The sequence below is a fragment of the Bactrocera dorsalis genome, chromosome 2 (assembly GCF_023373825.1).
Source record: "Bactrocera dorsalis isolate Fly_Bdor chromosome 2, ASM2337382v1, whole genome shotgun sequence".
In the NCBI taxonomy this organism is placed as follows: Eukaryota; Metazoa; Arthropoda; class Insecta; order Diptera; family Tephritidae; genus Bactrocera; species Bactrocera dorsalis.
In genome coordinates, this window is record NC_064304.1 from 81,917,973 (window position 1) to 81,939,184 (window position 21,212).

General features: G+C 33.7%; 4 protein-coding genes across 9 annotated transcripts in view; 3 read left to right on the top strand and 1 right to left on the bottom strand.

The window, feature by feature from the left end:
• The first annotated feature begins 364 nt into the window (after positions 1–364).
• On the top strand, positions 365–913 carry LOC105226584 (cytochrome c oxidase assembly protein COX16 homolog, mitochondrial). The gene is made up of 2 exons (XM_011205541.3): positions 365–538; positions 608–913. Exons 1-2 carry the CDS (start codon positions 420–422, stop codon positions 780–782), a joined length of 294 nt encoding a protein of 97 aa, XP_011203843.1. The 5' UTR covers positions 365–419; the 3' UTR covers positions 783–913.
• Positions 914–989: 76 nt separating this feature from the next.
• LOC105226588 (mortality factor 4-like protein 1) lies at positions 990–2,947 on the top strand. Its single transcript, XM_011205553.4, has 4 exons — positions 990–1,196; positions 1,285–1,402; positions 1,460–1,572; positions 1,635–2,947. The coding sequence occupies exons 1-4, from the start codon at positions 1,169–1,171 to the stop codon at positions 2,597–2,599; spliced, it is 1,224 nt and encodes a 407-aa protein (XP_011203855.1). The 5' UTR covers positions 990–1,168; the 3' UTR covers positions 2,600–2,947.
• LOC105226585 (18S rRNA aminocarboxypropyltransferase) lies at positions 2,930–4,484 on the bottom strand. Of its 2 annotated transcripts, none has more exons than XM_049447731.1 (2): positions 4,466–4,484; positions 2,930–3,925 (listed from the first exon to the last, which is right to left on the bottom strand). In XM_049447731.1, exon 2 carries the CDS (start codon positions 3,885–3,887, stop codon positions 3,072–3,074), a length of 816 nt encoding a protein of 271 aa, XP_049303688.1. In that variant the 5' UTR covers positions 3,888–3,925; positions 4,466–4,484; the 3' UTR covers positions 2,930–3,071. The 2 variants fall into 2 exon arrangements, with proteins under 2 accessions (XP_049303688.1, XP_011203844.1); XM_011205542.4 differs by lacking the exon at positions 4,466–4,484 and adding an exon at positions 3,985–4,043.
• A 15,841-nt stretch (positions 4,485–20,325) lies between these two features.
• Positions 20,326–21,212, top strand: part of LOC105226582 (tropomyosin-2) — a 45,293-nt gene continuing 44,406 nt past the window's right edge. For 3 of the 5 annotated variants that reach the window (XM_049448387.1, XM_011205536.4, XM_011205540.4), the window contains exon 1: positions 20,326–20,484. The gene's annotated coding sequence lies outside the window, so the exon portion shown is untranslated. The remainder of the gene's footprint in view (positions 20,485–21,212) is intronic. The other 2 variants (XM_011205539.4, XM_011205537.4) reach the window with 1 other exon arrangement.

Genomic DNA, 21,212 nt, shown 5'->3' on the forward strand with positions numbered 1-21,212 from the left:
TCGACGGAAATCGAATTAAACACGAAGTACTGTTATAAAGTATCGTTACATAGTGTCTGGTGATTCAAAAATATGTTAATAAAAACTCTTTAGCTTTTAATATAATCCATTTGGTTTGTTGTCCCTATTATTTCTGCCACTAGAGTATATGATGTTGTTGTTGTTGCCGTTGTTGTAGCGGCAGAATTCTGCCGAGTTGACAGTCCTTGGCCGGATAAAAATCCGGGTCCGTTCCTATTATGTTGACCCGACTGTCGTGGGAACGGTGAGTATATGATATTAATCGAGAACAGATAAACGTTCTCTGCACTAATTATACGTGCAACTTATATTTATTTTATCTCTATAGTTGAAGTCCGGCAGCATTAGATTGCAGCACAGCTGATTTCATTTATGTAAATATTAGTTGGTACGTGAAAATGTCGCTGACACAAAAATTAAATGTTCTTTTCAAAAGGAAATCAATCAAATATGGTGTGCCGTTTTTAATTTTAATGGTTGGAGGTTCCTTTGGACTAGAGCAATTCGCCCGCCTCAGGTAAGGATGTCTTGATTACAGCATAACCAATTTATATACACATGCTGACATGTTTTTATTGCTTGTCAGGTATCAGTTCTCTCGTAAGCAGCCGGTAAATCCAGAAGATATGGAGAAATATGGCGTAACAATGAAAAAACCCGAAGAAGTGACATTGGACAAAGAATATGAAAGAATTAAAAGCTTGAATATCGACGAATGGGAGAATAAACGTGGTCCTAGACCATGGGAGGAGACACAATAGTCGGTGTAAAAAATGTGGCTGGAAAAGTGCAAAAGCTATTTCTGGTAACGTTCTACCATTCATAGCTTCTAAGTCATTTGTTTTAGTGTATACTGAGTTTGTAAATAAATTACTATTTATTATAAACAATATATGCATTTTCTTATTGTGAACAGTAAGGTGAGAAGAGTTACACGTGAAACAAATGACATCCGTTATGTTGGCAATGCCATCAAGAGGATCAAACATTTTGACATTTCAACGAAAAATTCTCAGCTGCTTAAAAATATACAATCCGTGAGAAGAAATCGCTTTCACCAACAAAACAACATTCTTAAACTCAAAATTTAAACAATTTTAACTCCCTGCTTTTACTAAAAAATATCAAAATAACTTCTCAAAGTGAAATGACGCCCAAACTAAAATTCGCCGAAGGTATGTATTAATCGAAGTGTATATGCTGTTGTTCCGTTTTAAAAAGTTGTTTATTATTAATATTTATTATAAATGAATACCTATGTAGGCGAAAAAGTATTATGTTTCCATGGACCACTTATTTACGAAGCCAAAGCCCTTAAAAGTACAATTACTAAAGATAAGCAAATAAAGTACTACATTCACTATGCCGGATGGAACAAAAAGTAAGTATTTATGACTATTCCAAACTTTCAAACTAATATAGATTTCCTTAAACCTAGTTGGGATGAATGGGTGCCAGAGAACCGTGTGCTAAAGTACAATGAAGCAAATGTTCAACGCCAAAAAGAGGTATATAAACAACATTCGAATGCAGCTGGAAAAAATAAAAAGAGTAAGTTCGTATATATGTATATACATATATTGAATTACTACTAGATCTTTGTGTTTACTTAGGTACACCAAAGGGTAAAAAAGGCGAAGGAGCTGGTGCCACCACAAAAGACGGTACTGCTAGTGGCAGCAGTGAATCGCGCGCTTCTACTCCATCAAAAGATTTAAACACAACCCCCTTGGCAGCACCATCAACTTCGGGAAGAGGCAATCGCTCGAAACCCACAACTAGTACTCCCGTCGCTAAAGATAGTGATAGCAGCGCAAAGGATGATTCTACTGCCGCCGCTGCAAGTAATAAAGACGAAACAACCAAAGATGAGCCTCCCAAAAAGAAGCGTGGAGGATCAACTTCAAACGCAAGTGACAAATCTAATGGTAGCGGAGCGGGTTCAAGTAGTAATGCAATAACAACGCCTGCGGCTACTGGCACAAGCATTGGAAGTGCAGGCTCATCACATCAAAATCGTTTGGACACGTGTGTGGAAAATGAAGAAACATTCCTTTCCAAAGTGGAGGTTAAAATAAAAATACCAGATGAGCTTAAGCAATGCCTCGCCGATGATTGGGATGCTATTACACGCCAGCACAAATTGCTCGACATTCCTGCAAAGATTACAGTTCAGGATATTGTTGATCAATATATTGCCTTTAAGAAAACATCAAAATCGACGAACGCTTCCAAGGAAGTAGCAATTAACGATGTGCTAAATGGTGTTGTTGAATATTTTAATGTTATGATAGGTTCACAGTTGCTCTATAAATTTGAGCGGCCCCAATATGCGGAAATATTGCAACAACATCCCGAAACACCACTTTCCAAGCTTTATGGGGGATTTCATCTGCTACGTCTATTCGTTAAACTCGGATCAATGCTTGGATTCTCCGCATTAGATGAAAAATCAATGCAGATGTTGTTAGTGCATCTTCACGACTTTCTCAAATTCCTTGTGAAGAATAGTGCCACTTATTTCAGCATGACTAATTTTGTCAATGTTAGTCCAGAGTACCATCGAAATACTCAATGATTTTAAATCTGCTGCGGATTTGGGAGTTGTGCCAATGGATATGCCACTTTTATAAAATAAACTGTTGCTTGGATTCGTCAGTTAACAAAAGGATTTCATCATATATGTTCTTAATTCGCATATTCGTAGCACGTCATATTTTATTTTAATGCACGACCAGCATAACCAAACCATACAACTTCGTAGAGGGTCCCCTTGTAGTGATATCAGCCTTTAATAATTTCTTTAACCTATTGCCAGATGTAGATTTGCTGTATTTAAAATTGGAATTTGTATTATAATTAATATCTGAATATTATTTTTGTATGAGTTCTTAAATTAGAATAAATATTTTCTAAATCTTAAAAATCATTGTTTTATTACAATTCTTATGTGATTGGAAGTGGACAGAAATTGAAGATGTTTTTTTATTTTATTTTATTATTTGTTTGCTTACAAATTAACTAAATAAAATTTAGCGAGGAAACAAAACTCACTTTACATTAGTTTCAACGCAATTATTTTTTATATCTTTGTCGTCATCTTCTTCATCACTGCTGCTACTGCTCGTCGGGTAGAATTCACTAAAATCTTTTGGTTTATTATGTGCAGCTTGCTCCTTTTCTAAGTATTCATTTTGCACCCGTACAATCTCTTCACTGGACTTACATTCAGCATAACTATTTAGCAGTGTTTCATTCAGTTCAATGAAAGAATGACCCCATGAAAACTTGCCCATATACCATTGCGCTTCATCCACGTAGCCACAAATATAGAGCGTCGCTGCAATTGCTTCAACGCAACTCAATTTACAGGGTTTTCCATAGTTAATGGGATTAGCTGCTACAAGATATGGCAGCAAACGTGGATGTGGGCTACGCATGCGATTGAAGGGCGTCTCTTCAAGTTTAGCCCATGAACAATCCACCACTGCTACACCTGCCGCTCCAACTATATCTTTATCAAGGGGGCTGACACAATTTACACCAACCGGTGTAAGAACAAGACCTGGAAATTTTTGACCCAAACGTAAATTTTCAATAAGACCTAGTCGTGCCAATTTTCGTCCAGAGCATTTCTTTGGATCGCAATGATTCAGATCCCACATAGCAATTGGGAAGTCTGGTGGATGTCCTATACCATCAATACCAGCATCCGAGGATGAGGAACTGCTATCACTATCATCACCAACAAGATCGCAGGCACGTTGCGCTAATTGACGTTCGCAATTGCGATTAGTTTTCACATTGCGATATTGTCCATGTGCGCCTCCTCCACGTTTTCCTTTGCCGCGGTTACGGGCACTCATTTCACAAAGTATATTTTAATATTCGACGATACAAATAACTAAAAACAGAAAATTAAAAATTAAGTGTTTTGATTACAGTACTTGTGGTTTTGTTTACATTTTCTGACATTACTATGACATGTGTTTTTAGGTTTGTTCACAGACACTAGAGTTGAAAAATAAAAAAACAAAGATACATTTCAAGTTGCATAATATATTCAAATGTGTAATGAATTTTAAAATTATATGCAATGAATTTACAAGATTATATGCTGTAAATTTACAAGAACAGAAGAAGAATATTTTTTTTTTAATTTATTTTTCAGAAGAATATTAATTGTTACCATTGCGTGTGCGGAATATCAAATTAACACATATGTACATACATATACATATGTATGTATGTATGTACTTATTGAGTTAAAAGAAATCACAAAAAAGTCAAACTGATATTTTAATATACTCTTTAATTAAAATTTCCTATTGTAAATAAATTCTATTTAATTTTATTATAGTTAAATATTATCAGAAATTTTCATTGTTAATTTACTTCAGAGAATAATAAATAAGTACAAAAATACGTTACAATGGTTTCATACCGATATTTTTTCTCCCATTGTAATACGCTACAAAATTAAAACACTTATTTTTTTAAATTTTATAAAAATGCCGTAGATTTGCCAGTATGCATCTTTTCTGTTGGTTTTTAATTAGGCATACATGTTATGTATTATGTAGGTGGCAGAATATGTGTGTGCCTCGCCATATATTAATATACATATACAAGTATGTATGTACATATGTATGCTAAAATTATAATGCTATGCATTTCCTATTTACCAAATCTAAGTAAATATTTATAGTAAGAAGCGAATGCCAGAATACATGTCTCTGGTTTCTTTGCCAACGAAATATAAAATAAAAACAAGCAAAAAATAAAGTTACGGTTAAATGTCAAGAAGAATTTGAGAATTTTAGCTATCATTTAACGTAAAGTCAATAAAACATCTATTTCCAATTTCAATGCTAAATTTTTAATTGATTAAGTTCAAATTCGTTAACTCAATGTAAGCGAATTTAAACAAAACAGGTGCAATAATTCACATACATACATAGTTGCTGTATCAACGGTACCACATTTATATACATATGTTTGTACATGGTTTATCCGGAAAGTAATAGGACTGAGCCGATTTAAAAAAATTTATTGAACCAATCGTTACAATTCTTTAAATACTTTCAAAATAGGCTCCTTCAGCGGCGATGCTGCGCTGCCAGCTCGATTTCCAAGCATTGAAGGCGTCACGGAAGGCATTCTACGGAATAGTCCTGAGAGCTGAGGTGCATGCTGCTTGGATCCCCTTTCATGGGCCTTTTCAGGAAAGGAAAAAAAGTTCGAGGGCCACATCTGGGCTGTAGGGCGGCTGCGGAAGCGTTCGAATACCGGCCTTGGTGAGGTAGATCTTCACAAGAAAGGCGATGTGAGCCGGGGCGTTTTCGCAGTCCAAACGGCTGCGATGTCTTGTTGTTTGAGTCTCTTGAGGACTTCCACGTAAATCTTGGAGTTGACGGAGGAACAAATTCATGATGGGCGATGCCTTTGATGTCAAAAAACACAATAAGCATCGTTTTCACTTTGGATTTGCTTATTCTTCCGGTCTTCATCAGGGACCTCTTCCAGGGGCTGGTGCTACCGAAACACACCACTTCTTGCTTAAGCAATAGCTGGGTAAGCCTGCTTGATCATATCAAACGCCTCTATCGCAGATTTACCGAGTTTCACACAGAATTTAATCGCGTACCTCTGCTTTAACGAATGCTGCATTTTCGGCTTACACCACTCACAGAAACATGTCGCGCGAAAATGTTTTTTATGACTCTCCAGGTGCTCGGAACTGACCACCCGCTCATTCGTTAGCTAGGAACGCCCTCTACCGAATCTAGTCGGTGAGCGAACGCTCCGAAGTACATTCGGCGGAAGATAATCAGTCCTATTCCTTTCCGGACAAACCCTGTATGTAGTATGTATATCTGTATTTGTGAACCTGCTGGTTAATAAATTTTACAAGCAAATAAAATCAAATACATAGTTTAAATTATAAGAACTTTATATTTGCGAAATTGTTAAACATTTGAAATTTTGTCGTGATAATTTTAGATTGAAAAATAGAGTTTTTCTCGAAATAAAGTGAAAAAATATATATTAAAAAAAGTAAGACAGGTCTAAGTTCGGGGGCAACGGAACATTTTATACTCACATATTATTATAAGAGAAAGATTATCCCTTAATTTCAATTATATATGTATATATATCACACATTGACCAACTTCTATCAAAAGTCACCTATAGGTACCGGGCTCTAAATATTCTGTACTTAGGGGTTTGAACAGTTTTTATTGGATTTAAACAACTTTTGGTCGTAAGGTGACCAAACATTATTCGTGCAAAGTTTTATCCGATTATATTAATTCCCTCTTAATTTGATTTAAAATTTTACTATATGGGAAGTAGGCGTGGTTGTAGTCCGATTTCGCCCATTTTCACAATGTGTCATAAGAATATAAGGAGAATATTACGTACTAAATTTTGTCGAAATCGGTTGGTCGAGTCCCGAGTTATAGGATTTCGCCAAAAAATGGGTGGTCACCCCCATCGTCCAATTTTCACATAGGCTTCCATAAAGCTGTCTCATAACATCTCGGTTATAGAATTTAATGTCTTTGACGTATTTATTTATTGATTTATCGCACTTTTAGTAGTTTCGAACAGTACCGTTATATGGGGGATGAGCGGGGTTATACTCCTATTTCATCCATTTTCACACTACGGGTAGAAGTTCTTATAATTTGATTGTTGTAGCTTAAGTGGTTTAGGAGATATGTACATTAACCTTGTTAGAAGACGGCGCCACGCCCACTTTTTCCAAAAATGTTGCCCACAGGTGTCCGCTTCTACTGCGAACCTCTGTATCAAATTACAGCTTTACTATACATACATACTTACATCTTAATTTAGTGCTTAGTTATGGTACTTTATATGTTTTCGGTTATTGGCGATTTATGGTCGTGGCAGTGGTCCGATTACGCCCATCTACAAACTCGATTTTTTTGTGCTAAGGCACATACATACCAAATTTCATACTTCATTTATATGTTAAGTATATACATACGTATATAACCCTATATCTATCTCGATTAGTTTTAGGTGATACCTACGAACCTATGTTACTCTGCAGCAACTGGTTGCAAGAGTATTAAAAAAAGGTAGTTTGTTTGGGACATAAAAATTCTAGTTTAGATCAAGTTTCTTTTAACTTTTTTTATAAAAAACTAAAAACTTGGTCATTTTTTTTGTCACGAAGTTTGTAACACCCAGAAGGAAGCGTCGGAGACCCTATAAAGTATATACATAAATGATCAATATGTCGAGCTGAGTCGATTTAGCCATGTCCGTCTGTCTGTCCGTCTGTATATATGTATACGAACTAGTCCCTTAGTTTTTAAGATATCGTTTTGAAATTTTGCAAACGTCATTTTCTCTTCAAGAAGCTGCTCATTTGTCGGAACACCCGATATCGGACCACTATAACATATAGCTGCCATACAAACTGAACGATCGGAATCAAGTTCTTGTATGGACAACTTTTACATTTGACGATATATGTTCACAATATTTGGTACAGGTTATTTTCTAAGACAACAATGTAATCTCCAAAGAAATTGTTCAGATCGGTTAACTATAGCAAATAGTTGACATACAAACTGAACGATCGGAATTAAGTTCTTGTATGGAAAACTTTCACATTTGACAAGATATATTCACGAAATTTGGTACAGGTTATTTTCTAAGACAACAATGTAATCTCCAAAGAAATTGTTCAGAACGGAATACTATAGCATATAGCTTCCAAACTGAACACATAGTTGCTAACAGAAATGCACCTGTGAAGGGTATTTAGCTTCGGTGCAACCGAAGTTAACGTTTTTTCTTGTTATTACCTATAATTTTTCCATATAACTTTTTAGGATTCGTAGTTTTGCCGGAAATCGAGATAAGCCGTTCTATCCCTTAAATATGGAACTACCCCCTTCTTCTTCCGCTTCCCGGCCTTAGATCGCTAGCAAGTTATTTATCCTTTTCCTTTTGTTATTCTATCTTTCGTTTCCAATAAGTTTGATCCTATTGTGATTTTTTATCTAACCTGGTCTGATATGTGTGGGGATATTTTGCGAGTTTACCAACAATTTGACATTTCTTTTACATATCAATAGAGTGGTTAGTGCGAAACAAAATATAAAGCAATAATAATCATTTTCATTTCAAAAATAATTATTTTGTTTTAATTGCTAATTAAAAATAATGAACTACTAATACATATTTACATATATTATATATACTTATGAAGGTAAGTATATAGTTATTTAGCTCCTCTTTCTAAGTTCAAAAAAAAATTTTTTTATTTATTTTTCTTCTTCTACGTGTTATAACATTGTCTGCTAGAGTCCACTAAAGGACAAACCAACTTAACAAAGGAGTTCACCTTGACCGCTGCTTTTGGACATATAGGCAAAAGTAGTTCAAAGTTAGATTTCCTTTTTGCAACGACAACATTCGTTTGCTTGAGAGATTTACAAACGTAAAACTTCAACAAATGCATGCATGTACATACTTATGTATGTTTGTATGTACGACAAAAACAACGTTCAATAAATTATTGTTTCATGACAAAGATCGTGTGTAATAACAGTAACCCAGCAACTCATAAGGAGCGTGTTGTTCACAATTACAAGAAATCGTTTGTGGGAGCTTTAATTTTTTCCTTTAAGAGGAAGGAAATCTTACTTTTATGAGGGACGGTATTTCATTTTTATATAAAATAGAATTACTAATCTGTTAAAATCATATATTTTATTTTTTATGTACCTGTGAAAGTATTTGTCATGGGATTTTGTACTTATTCATTTATTATATCAAGGATATATTTCCATTTAGTTTTGTTATTAAGTTTGCCACGATTGGGCAACCAAAGTTAACGTTTTTCTCTTATTTTAGAGTAAAGCGATCACATGGAATTGGGAAGGAGTCTAAAAGAATGAATATGAAATTAAGTTCTGCTTGATTCTCCCTTCATTTGATCGATATATTATATATGGTTTCCTTTACATACCATAAAGCTAAAGTCGTTTTGTTTAGTATATGGCTTAAAGCAGAAGATTTTGCTCACCTTTATGATGTATTCTTAGAAATTTTCAGGTACGTGAACTCATTAGTAAGTCAAATAAGCAGACGATATTCAAAATAGCGATTGTAATACAATTTTAATTTTGGTTTAATAATTCTTCACATGAATAACAGGCAACCAATTTACATAAGATGGATATGAGGGGCTTATTATATATAAGATTTTATGCAAAAATGGGCCGTATACCATTACACCCATAATAATTTTTTCCTCATTAGACAATATACGATCAACACCCGATATTTTACGATTATTTTCTTTGATGGGTTTTCTAATCCACTTATATTGTGTTAACCTCTTTTCATAATTTGTTATAATTTAATTCGTTGCACCGTTAAATAGCACGCATGTGGCCATGACCACGAAGTCTTGTTTTGGAGGCAGTCAACTTCTAGCTTCTCAACCCAAGTATAAAAAAATAAAATTTGCACTCTTCTTTATGTTGCAAACAATCTTTTTTGAAGGAAAAAATTAAACTTCAAATAAGGAAACGGCTACTAAGATTGTTTTTTCAAAAAATTAAATTTATGTATATCCTGCGGAGTGTTTGTTGGGTGCTTATAATGAGCTTCGTCATATTTCATCAATGCTTAAGCTAGTCGTTGCCACCGTCACTATATGTTATTGCCGGCTTCATTCCCGTTTTGCGCCACTCTGCTCCAAAATACGCATACACTTAACAACAACAAAAAGTACACAAGTTGTACACTATTTAATTATTTTTAGATGGACTTGATGTTTTTTCATTATAGAAACATATGTACATACATATGTGTATGTATGTGTACATGTGTGTTCTACAATATTGACTCGCAAAGTTTGTAGAGTAAGTAGTTGTTGAAATTATCAACGGAGGCAACAACTTTATGGTCTTTAATGCCTCGTAATTGGCCAAGCATTTTGGGCTAGCGTCAATTTTCACCATTTATGGAAGTGATTTTCTCGACTAGTATTGCTTTTTCAAATTATTTTTCATATTTTCCTAGAACAAGTGTTCTTACTTTGTTTGCTTTTGTTCCATTTGTGGATTTGTGCTCACATGTGAAAGAGTGCTGATCAATAATCTTTATTTGAAATTATGATAAACGTAAGTAATCCTATGGCAAGCGCCAAGGTTGAGAAATCTCGCGAGCAAATTAATGCAAACAAAAATTATTTTTGGAAATGAAATATGTATTGGATATCAATGAATGTGAGTGTGCTGTGACAGAATAGAGAAATATTTCTGTTTATAATTGGTTAAAAGTCAATGTTAAAATATACATTCGTAAGTATTTATATATAAAAATTACGTGTCACGTTGTTTCTCCACGATGGACTCCTAAACTACTGAACAGTTTTAACAAAATTTGGCGCTTGTGTTCAGTTCGAACCAACTTAGAAGATAGGATAGTAAAACAAAATCATAAATAAACAAGTAAGGGAGGGCTAAGTTCGGGTGTCTCCGAACATTTTATACTCTCGCATGATAAAGTGATAATCGAGATTTCATTATCCGTCATTTACATATTTTTTTATTTTACTGTAAAATTAATTAGAATTAAATTCTGAGAGGTTTACCGATATTTTCGGTGAAAAATTAGGTTAGGTTAGGTTAGGCACTGAGTTCTTCGTGTTCGATATCAGGGACTTTGAAAAGTTATAGTCCGATCACGACAATTTTTCCACAAGGGATACCTCAGCTCAAATACCGTATTTGTGTAAAGTTTTATTCCGCTATTCTCACTGGTTCCTAATTATTATTATACAGAGAAGGCATCAGATGCAATTCAAAATAGCGTTATATTGGAAGAAGGTGTGGTTGTGAATCGATTTCACCCATATTTCGTACATGTCATCAAGGTGTTAGGAAAATATTATATACCGAATTTCATTGAAATCGGTGAAGTAGTTCCTGAGATATGGTTTTTGGCCCATAAGTGGGCAACGTCTCGCCCATTTTCAATTTTTGAAAAAAGCCTGGGTGCAACTTTTTTCTGCAATTTCTTCCGTAAAATTTAGTGTTTCTGACGTTTTTTGCTAGTCGGTTAACGCACTTTTAGTGATTTTCAACATAACCATGTGGGAGGTGGGCGCGGATTTTATCCGATTTCTTTCATTTTTGAACTGTATATGGAAATGCCTGAAGGAAACGACTCTATAGAGTTTGGTTCACATAGCTATAGTAGTTTCCGAGATATGTACAAAAAACTTAGTGGGGGGCGCCCACTTTTCCAAAAATATTAGGTCCAAATATGCCTCTCCCTAATGCGATCCTTTGTGCCTATCTTTATTTATGGCTTAGTTATGAGACTTTATAGGTTTTTGGTTTTCGCCATTTTGTGGGCGTGGCAGTGGGCCGTTTTTTTGCCCATCTTCGAACTTAACCTTCTTATGGAGCCAAGAAATACGTGTACCAAGTTTCATCATGATATCTCAATTTTTACTCAAGTTACAGCTTGCACGGACGGATGGACGGACAGACGGACAGACAGACATCCGTATTTCAACTCTACTCATGACCCTGATCACTTTAGTATATATAACCCTATATCTGACTCTTTTAGTTTTAGGACTTACAAACAACCGTTATGTGAACAAAACTATAATACAATACTCTCCTTAGCAACTTTGTTGCGAGAGTATAAAAATACCGAATAATGCAGCCTATAACCCTAAGTATACGATAAAGACTGTTAAATATGTTGGCGGAAACATTATGGTTTGGGGATCGTTTTCATACAATTGTCTGGGGTCACTGGATAGGATACAGGGAACTATTAAGGCAATCGATTGTGTGGCAATACTACAAGAATTTATGCTATAGAATACTGAAGACTATATGCCACTTAGGTGAATATTTATGCAGGATAACGACCCTAAAAGCATGGCTAAGTATACAAAAGATTGGTTTAGGGTCAATAATGGAGTGACCACAGCAGTCCCCGGATTTAAATCCATTGCAAATTTGTGGAATACGGTGAAACGTCGTTAAGAGAAAAGTGCCCAACTATTAATGAAGAGCTTTTCCATCTTATTCAAAATTCATCGAATGCAATTCCGGTTTTCGTCTGCCTGAACCTAGTTGACTCTATGCCGAAGCGGTGTCAATAAGTTTTAAACAACCATGGATTTTCAACAAAAATTAAACTACTTAGAAATTGATAGTATCACAATTGAATGAAACCCACTTACTTTTTTCATTTAATATGGTATTTTTTATAGTAAACTACGAAATGTCCTTACTTTTTTCACATGTTAATATCGCAAATTTGAAAAGAAATGCAAATAAAATACAAGAGTTTGCAAAATTTGGGTAAAATCAAAAAAAAGCTTATTTTTAGATTGTTCTCAATTAATTTGATTAGTTAATTGCCGTTGATTCCTCCACATTTCTAGATAAACTTTAATTTCATTAACTGCATACCAGTATACAGTAGAGTCCCGATAATTCGTAATGGCACGGGGATAATATTTTTTACGAATTAAGCGGGACTGCGACTTACCGAGATTTCCATTTACCGAGGCTCAACAAAGAAAAATTCGAATTAACGGGGTTCTTATATAGATAATGTTTACATATTTCTTTATTATTAGACTCAAAAAATCAACATAAGTACATACATTAATTCGTACATTTTATATAATAAATATGAATTGTTAGTTTTTAAAAATTATAATAACAAAAAATTAAGCCAATTGATTAGAAACATTAAAGTAAAATAACAAAAATTCAAGTTTTAAAGTAATTTGTAATTTTGGATTGTTCATGTTTTTATCTTATATTTATACCCTGAATAGGGTATATTAAGTTTGCACGAAGTTTGTAACTCCCAGAAGGAAGCGTCGGAGACCCTATAAAGCATATACATACATATCTATGTATATAAGTGATCTGTATGTTGAGCTGAGTCGATTTAGCCATGCCCGTCTGTCTGTCTGTATCTATTCGAACTAGTCCCTCAGCTCTTAAGATATCGTTTCGAAATTTTCCAAACGTCATTTTCTATTAAAGAAGCTGCTCATTTGTCGGAACGACCAATATCGCAACCCTATAATATATAGCTGCCATACAAACTGAACGATCGGAATCAAGTTCTTGTATGGAAAACTTTCGCATTTGACGTGGTATCTTCACGAAATTTGACATGGATTACTGCTTACGGTAATAATATAACCTCCGAAAGAAAGTGTTCAGATCGCATTACTATAGCATATAGCTTCCATACAAACTGAACACATAGTTACTAAAAGAAATGCACTTGTGAAGGGTATATTAGCTTCGGTGCAGCCGAAGTTAACGTTTTTTCTTGTTTCTACTGAGCTTTCTAAACATATTAAGTTGTCGAAGACATTATTTGGAACATCATGGGTTGAAAAATAACGTCTTAGTTGTGGTATTAACGCTCTGACTTGTAAGTTCGTTATCTATCAAAATACCGGCTACAGCAACGTCAATGTCAACATTTATGTATCCATCGAAAGTTCAAGCATTTTCAGATCTCAAAGAAATAGTTTCTCAAAGATAGTCAATGTTCAATTGACTATATTTCAATAAATTATTGTTTATTGTTTTAATGAAACCGCAAGCACGGAAGCAGTTTTGTATACACAATGTGCTAATATTTTTCCAAGCTTTACAAGTGTAAGAAATTTCCATAGCTGTTAATATTGTGCAATCAACCTTTTTCTTTTCATTAATGCTATTAACCAGTTTAATAACTATGTATTTCCTTACGGTATAATGACTTAAAATCTTTTATAATTCCCAGGCCAAGGGGTTGCAGTTTAAACGTTGTATTTGGTGGCGAACACTCAATTTCTAAGTGGATAACGTGGTGTCATTTAACATTTGAAGCTATTCGTTAAATAATGTTGTTGTCATCGACGCCTTCTTATTATGCCGATAATACACTGGAAAGCCACATACATATATATTTTTTAAGCACCTTGGCTTTGCTGACTTTCCAGTTAATAGAGGCTTAAGTTTTTCGGTGCTATCCATGTTTACAGCAAATAAAATGGTCACTCGATCTTTACTGTGCTTACCCCCATGACATTTTTCATTTTTAAAGCAATAGGTTATGCCTGGTAAACATTTATATAACAACTCAGTCTCATCAGCATTAAATATATCCTTAGGTTCGTAAACTTTTATCAGATCACTCAACTTTTTCTTTCATTCACTGCAAACGCCTTCACTGAGAGAATAAATGTGATATCGTGCCGCTTTTTAAATCGATCTAGATTTGGCAAAAAACAAAGCCTTTTCTTTTAATAAAACGCCACCAATGGGAACATTAGAGTACTTCTCTATTTCGGGTATGCAGCTTGTTTACGACGTTTCTATTTACTATGAGATGATGCTTGCATATTAAATTCTTTTTTATGTAGAATTGATGTTAATGTTGATGGAGCGATGTTAAATTGTTTTGCCACTTCAATTTTTTTTGTTCCATTATCAACAGCTGAAAAATCTCTTGTTTTTTCGCGATTGATAATGTGTTATTCGACGTTTTTTCGATATTTTTACGCACCGATGTTACGCTTGGGAAAAAATCAGCAAACTGAACGAAAATAATGAGACAGCACAAAATTCAGGATGTACAGCGACATAAAGGCGGCATAACTGTCTACATAAGCTAACGGTGGCTTAACTGCCAAAAATTTCACATTGCAATACGAATTATAAGAGGTTACGAAGCAAAATTACGATTTATAAGAGGTTTAATATTCGTTACGAATTATGGAGAATTTTGATTTAGCGGGGTACGAATTATCGCTACTCGACTGTAGTATAATGTTTCTAAAGTGTTGGCGATTTCCGATATTTTTGACTTTTTAAATGTTTTCAAATATGTACTTACATTAATTTTTAAAAAAGCTTATACATATAAATATCATATAAATCAATCAATTATTTGCAATAAATTTTAAATTTTTAAAAATATTTTAAGTATTCATTAGGAGTATTCGCATTAGAAAAAACAGCGGTTAGTGCTATGTTGCTGTTATCAGTAGAGGAGAGAAAAGAAAAGCCAACATAATAAAATACTTAAATTAATTAATCTGATCGCTTCCTAAACCCTTTAAACAAAGACTTATTTTTGCTAGAAAAGAAACATAGAATTTAGGCATTTTGAATTAATACTCGTACTTTCGAAACAAGCCAAGACTAACCGAAACTCCAATTCATTGATAGAATTAGCTTAGAAGTCAACACATGCACACATTGCAATTCTCAAGACCTATGCATAAGAAAGGCATGAGCGGTCACCCGTACACAAGGTTTTCAAGTAGTTTTTTTTCAATTTAGTCTTTAGAGATTCATAGAAACGTTTACACAAATCTCGGGTAGCACTTTCTTTTAACTAAAGTATGATTTAAAATACAATTAACTTGCGTGGCCAAAGAGTCTCCTATCTACCAAAGTGGTTGATAATGACATAGAAAAAAAAGCAGAATATGTTGTTTGGAGTTTGGAGAGCACTGGTGATAATGTCAAAATTGTAATATTACGGCTTTACTATTCATATTACCTTGACGATAATAAATTGGTAGTGTCTAGCATTAAAGTGTCAGAATAATAACTATATATCCTGGGTTCGGAATCACGGTCCCCTTAATTACTCGTATTGAATTTTAAGGTTGCCGTTTTTACCCAGCTTGCCAATTCACGATTTGTGCTTTTTAAGGGGACCCTTCTTTTTCAAAAAAGGACAATTTCCATAAAGGAACAGTGAAATATCAATTTTGACTGAAATAAACATTGTTTGAAGTCTAAAATGTAATGTAATGTGTAAATAAAGAAAATATTTTTGTCGAAAAACTGTTCGAGGTTTACGAATTCTGCCCAAACCAATAATACACTTAATTAATTTTTGTATTTGTAAATATTAAATAATGAATTCACCCGATATCAAATATCTACGTAATAAAATGAAAAAAATATGTTTACGATGTTGTACATGCAGTTTTAATTTTCGATTCTTTTAAAAAAAATTTTTTACAATTTTTGTTTTCATTATTGTTACATTAAATTTTCGAATAAATTTGAATGATATTCTGTAACTTCATTTTATCGTATAAAAATATAGTCTAATTTTGAGACATAGTTCAGAATAAAATAATAAAATGATGAAGCTGATCTGCTTTCGCAGTTAGAAGGCCGAAAAAAGCGAATTTTCCAGAATTTTTTTAAGAAAGCGTTCAAAGTTATTGATCCAAAAATGTGTACACACATTAGTAAAAATATTTATTTGGAAACGAACTACAGCTGGTATCCGGGGGCTTCTCTCAAAAAACGCGTCTTGCTGTAACTACTATTTCTCTGAACTACATCCTTTGAAATTAAAAATCTAAACAGATTTCGTTAAAGAAAAATTAAATCTAGTAATTAATCGAAGGAATAAGCAAAATAAAAATTTTTGACAAAATGGCGGTTTCTCAAAAAAAAAATCGGTTTTTGACCAAAATTTCGGACTTATGTAATTTGTTTATAAAAAATATTTATCGATGAGAAAACGTATTCGTTTCATTATTAAAAATATATTTAAAAGGCTCGTGTTAAACATTGAGACTGAACGGATAAGCCGTTTTCGAGTAATGTTGGTCATCTACTTTGAAATCTCCATATTGAGAATCAATTTTTTGAAAATCGAAATGAGATTGAGATATCTTAATCAGATTATTCTCAATATGAATTTATTTTGTATCAAAAATTAACGTCCATATGTCTAAGAATTTGCTGAACACGCTATAGCATTCTTAGAAAAGAACAGTTTAAGCTTTTATTAATATCATTCGAAAGTCTTATGACAAAGAGTTGATCAGATAATTATCGATCTTACATTAAGTCTTATCTTTTTCAATACAATTATCTTGTCGAAACCAAAAACAATATCATAAGGAAATTTTTGGAATGAATAACTGTAAAAAAGAGAATATTCCTGCATAACAGAAAGAGATGGTTTCAACGACCAAAAGCAAATGGAACAATGTGCATGCTTTATGACGAAATAGATTTTAAAATATCGCCATGACTGCGGAAAGTCAGGATTATGATTTGATTTAAGGGGCGAAATTTTGACAAAGAATAAATAATAAAACAACTGTGATAATTTGGTTTACGTAACCGGGCTTGAATTTATAATCGACCAAGGACTCTCAGCTCTATAGTATTAAAAATATTTTGTAAATAATTTTTGCATCTACAACAAGAATTCGAGCAACGAGGAAGAATGTATTATGTTTTCAAAAGTTATAACTATTACAATTAGTAAAAAATTGCTAAGTTCAGGTGCAACCGATTTATTTTATTATTTTATACTCTTGTAACTTGCAGGAATCAAAGCCAGGGAAATACCTTACGATATAAAACGTCAACCAGCGGATCGAAATCTAAGCAATTTTATATACGTATGCTATATATAAATCATACACTGACCGACATATTAGGCATAAGGTTTGTGGAAAAAAACAAAATAATTTTACGTGGTCAGTATACAAAATCAGTCGGCTATTTCAAAATCAAAAGTGGTTATTTGGGGGCTAGGTCAAGTTTTCGCCCGATTGCATCCATTTTAGGTACAATGATATACTGTTATCAGGAAAACATGCTTTCTCATTTTCATTGAGATAACTTAAATATTGGTCGATATATCCAGCATAAAGTCATCAGAAAGTTCGAAAGTTTTTATATTAGGTATATGGAGAGTCAGGGAAGTATTGATTCGACACATTTTGGATACACAGAATTACTACAGCAGGAAAAGGATTCTGTCTGAATTCCTATATCTAGGGTCGTGAACAGTTGTGGAAACAGTGTACTGGAAACTTTACGAATCAAGTGGAATTTAAAATTGTGCCACATGGGGAGTAGACGAGATTTTTGACCGATTCATTGATCATTATCAAATTATGTAGAAATCGGTTTGTTAGGTTCTGAGATATATGTAGGTTTTCATCAAAAAGTGGGCGGTGCCACGCTCATCGTCCAATTTTCACCCGGCCCCTATAAAGCCTTATCATACCATCCCGGTGGCAAATTTTTATATTTCTGGTACATTTAGTTATTGATTTATCGCGCTTTTAGCAGTTTTGAACAAAACCCGTTAAATGGGGATTGAGCGGGGTTTTCATCCGATTTCATCCCCCTGTGTCAAATTACAGTTTTATCTCTTATTTTAGTCCTTAGTTATGGGACTTTATAGGTTTTCGGTTAATGGAAAGTGGGTCGATTACGCTCATCTACGAACTCAAATTTTTTTTTGTACTAAGGAACCTGCATACCATGTTTCATAAAGACATCGCAATTTTTACTCAAGTCACAGTTTGTACGGACGGATGGACGAACAGACGGACGGACGGACAGACAGACAGTCAACCGGATTTCAACTTTTCTCATCATCATCGTCATGATCATTTATGTATATATAACCCTATATCTATCTCGTTTAGTTTTACAACCGTTAGGTAATCGGAACTATTATACTCTGTAGCAACTGGTTGCAAGTGTATAAAAATTATTCGCAATTAAATAATACTATTTTTTTGCCAGATCTTAAGTCCCACTTTTAAACGTTATAATTACATAAAAAATAGTCTATATATAATATTTTATTTAAAATTTTAACAACTTTTTGATTTTTACAAGTTTCAAATTATTCAAAAACTTTTTGTTTTGCTCTATACTCGTATTTATTTATTTTTTTTCAATTTCAACATATTAATAAATAGAAATACAACAAATGTCGAAAAACAAATACGTGCAGCTTTCGCAATCTACAAATTAAAAAAAAATAGAAACAAAAAGACTAATAATAAGAGACAATGCCTAAAAATACCGGGCCAATGCAGGCGAGCGAGATATTTTTCGTTTCTTACGCTAGAATGGAAATATGTGAAAATGCTATACATATGTACATATCAATGATCAGAAATAATAAAATGAGAAAAAAATAAAAATTAAATGAGAGAAAAGTAGGGAAATTTTCTGAAAACATATCTTCCACCGGAGAGGCGTGAAAATGTCAGACCGAGCAAATGTACCAATACACACACATATACACATACACTGGCAAAGGTAACCAGTACAACGATAAAAGTCACTACAACGAAACGAATGAGGATGCCCGGTAAACTGAGACGGCGAATGAATTGGTGAGTGGGTTGAAAAAATGACGAAAGTCGATTTTTCGGGTGGAAAATAAATTTCAACTTTACGAAAATTCATAAACAAACAGGTACAGGAACTGTATACATACATACATATATGTATGTACGTTATGGTTGTGTATATATTGGAGTACAAAATATACATACATATATAATAAAATTTTAATTTAACAAAAATTCGTACATACATACATATGTATATTAAAATTTGTTAAACATTTTTGGAGACATGTTTGTTTTGAAATTTTAATTACTTATAGAGAGCAATTGCGGAAAACGCCAAGGACCACATGACGCTGCATAGTCGCAGTTGCAAACGCATATGCATATGTATGTACATACATGCCGACATATTTATTTACATTTGTATTTATTTACTTAAGTTAATCGGCACAGCATTGCGTTGCCTCCTTTTCCGCCCACTTGGCGCGCATTTAAGCATCGCAAAGCTGTCCTTTCCTCCCGCTTGCATTTAACAGGCCCAGCGAGTGCATGTGCGTACGTATGTATGTATGTATGTATATGTATGTGCAAATTCATATGTATTTATATGCAATATGCATATCGAGCATATAAAATTTATATAAAAAAGCGCTCGCATTTTATACTTACTTACAGCTAGCATAAAACAAAAATAAAATTTCTTATAAAAATAAAAATTAAAGGCAACAACAACACTACGTGCGCAGCCAGAGCGTTTCGTTGGTACTGTAGCATGGTTGTTGCTGAAGCTTGTCAATATGTATATTTAAGAATATATTTGCGTACACATGTATGTATGTATGTATGCACGTGTGCACATATGTATGTATGTTTGTGCGTTTTTTGGTTTCTTTCGCTGATCGTGCAAATGTTTCGGTGCGCCGGCTGCGGCCTCTGTTGCTGTGGCTCCGGCATTGGTTTGGTGCCACCAAAAGCGTTCAAATTAAAAGCAACAACAGCAACACCGACAGCAAATACCGCCATAGCCTTGCGCGCAATGTACACTCACACACATGCAAACACATCTGTACATGCGTCACATACCGCACTCAACGATCGAGTTTACGCACACTATCGCATTTTGTACAAAACCAATACCAATGCAATTGGGCCGTCGCGGTGGCAGCAACATTTCGTTTCGAACAGATTCAAGCAGAACAGCTAAAGTGTTTTCACAAAATTTTCAGTTGAACATCACAATCCGTTCAAGTCGCGGATAACTCCGATAATATTATATTGTAAGTACTGACCAATTGACTAACTGTTGATTGTCACTCTGACTCAGTGTGTTGTGTTTTAAAAATTCTAAGTAAAGTATATTACAAAGAAAAGCAGTATAATATAACCGATAAACTGTTATTTTAATTGAAATTACTAACTAAACGAGCACAAGTTGTGTGTGGTGTGTAGTGTTGGTGATAAAAGTGGGTTAAAAATTGCATATTTTCAACACGAAAACTGTGGAACAGTTGCCAGCGTTCTTTCGAGACAATTTTTTGTATGAAAGTGCCTTCATTTTTACGAAAACAATATTTTTAAATATTATAATATTTTATTGAAATGTGTATTTAAGCTACTAAACTGCGTTTATTTGTATGTGAATTTTAAAAAATAGTTTTACTGTTACTATAGAAGGCTCTCATGATGAAAACTCTATACGAAGTGTTATGTAATATTTTTTTTATAAAATTTGGGAGACTTTCTTGAGTTCAGTTATGAAATGAAGTATGATAATAAAGTTATAAGGTAGTTTTTCTACACTTTAAGGAAAAAGTACCGATATTTTTAAATAAAAAGTATAGAATAAAAAAAAATATAAAAAAAGAAAAGAGTAGACGTACATTACATATAACGAGACCACTACCGATGTTCATGTAGATATAAATAAAATAGACCTTTTTTTAGGTTAGAATGCGGATTTATTGTTAATAAAGTAAAAATTTCATTTTGAGAGAACTAAATTTGA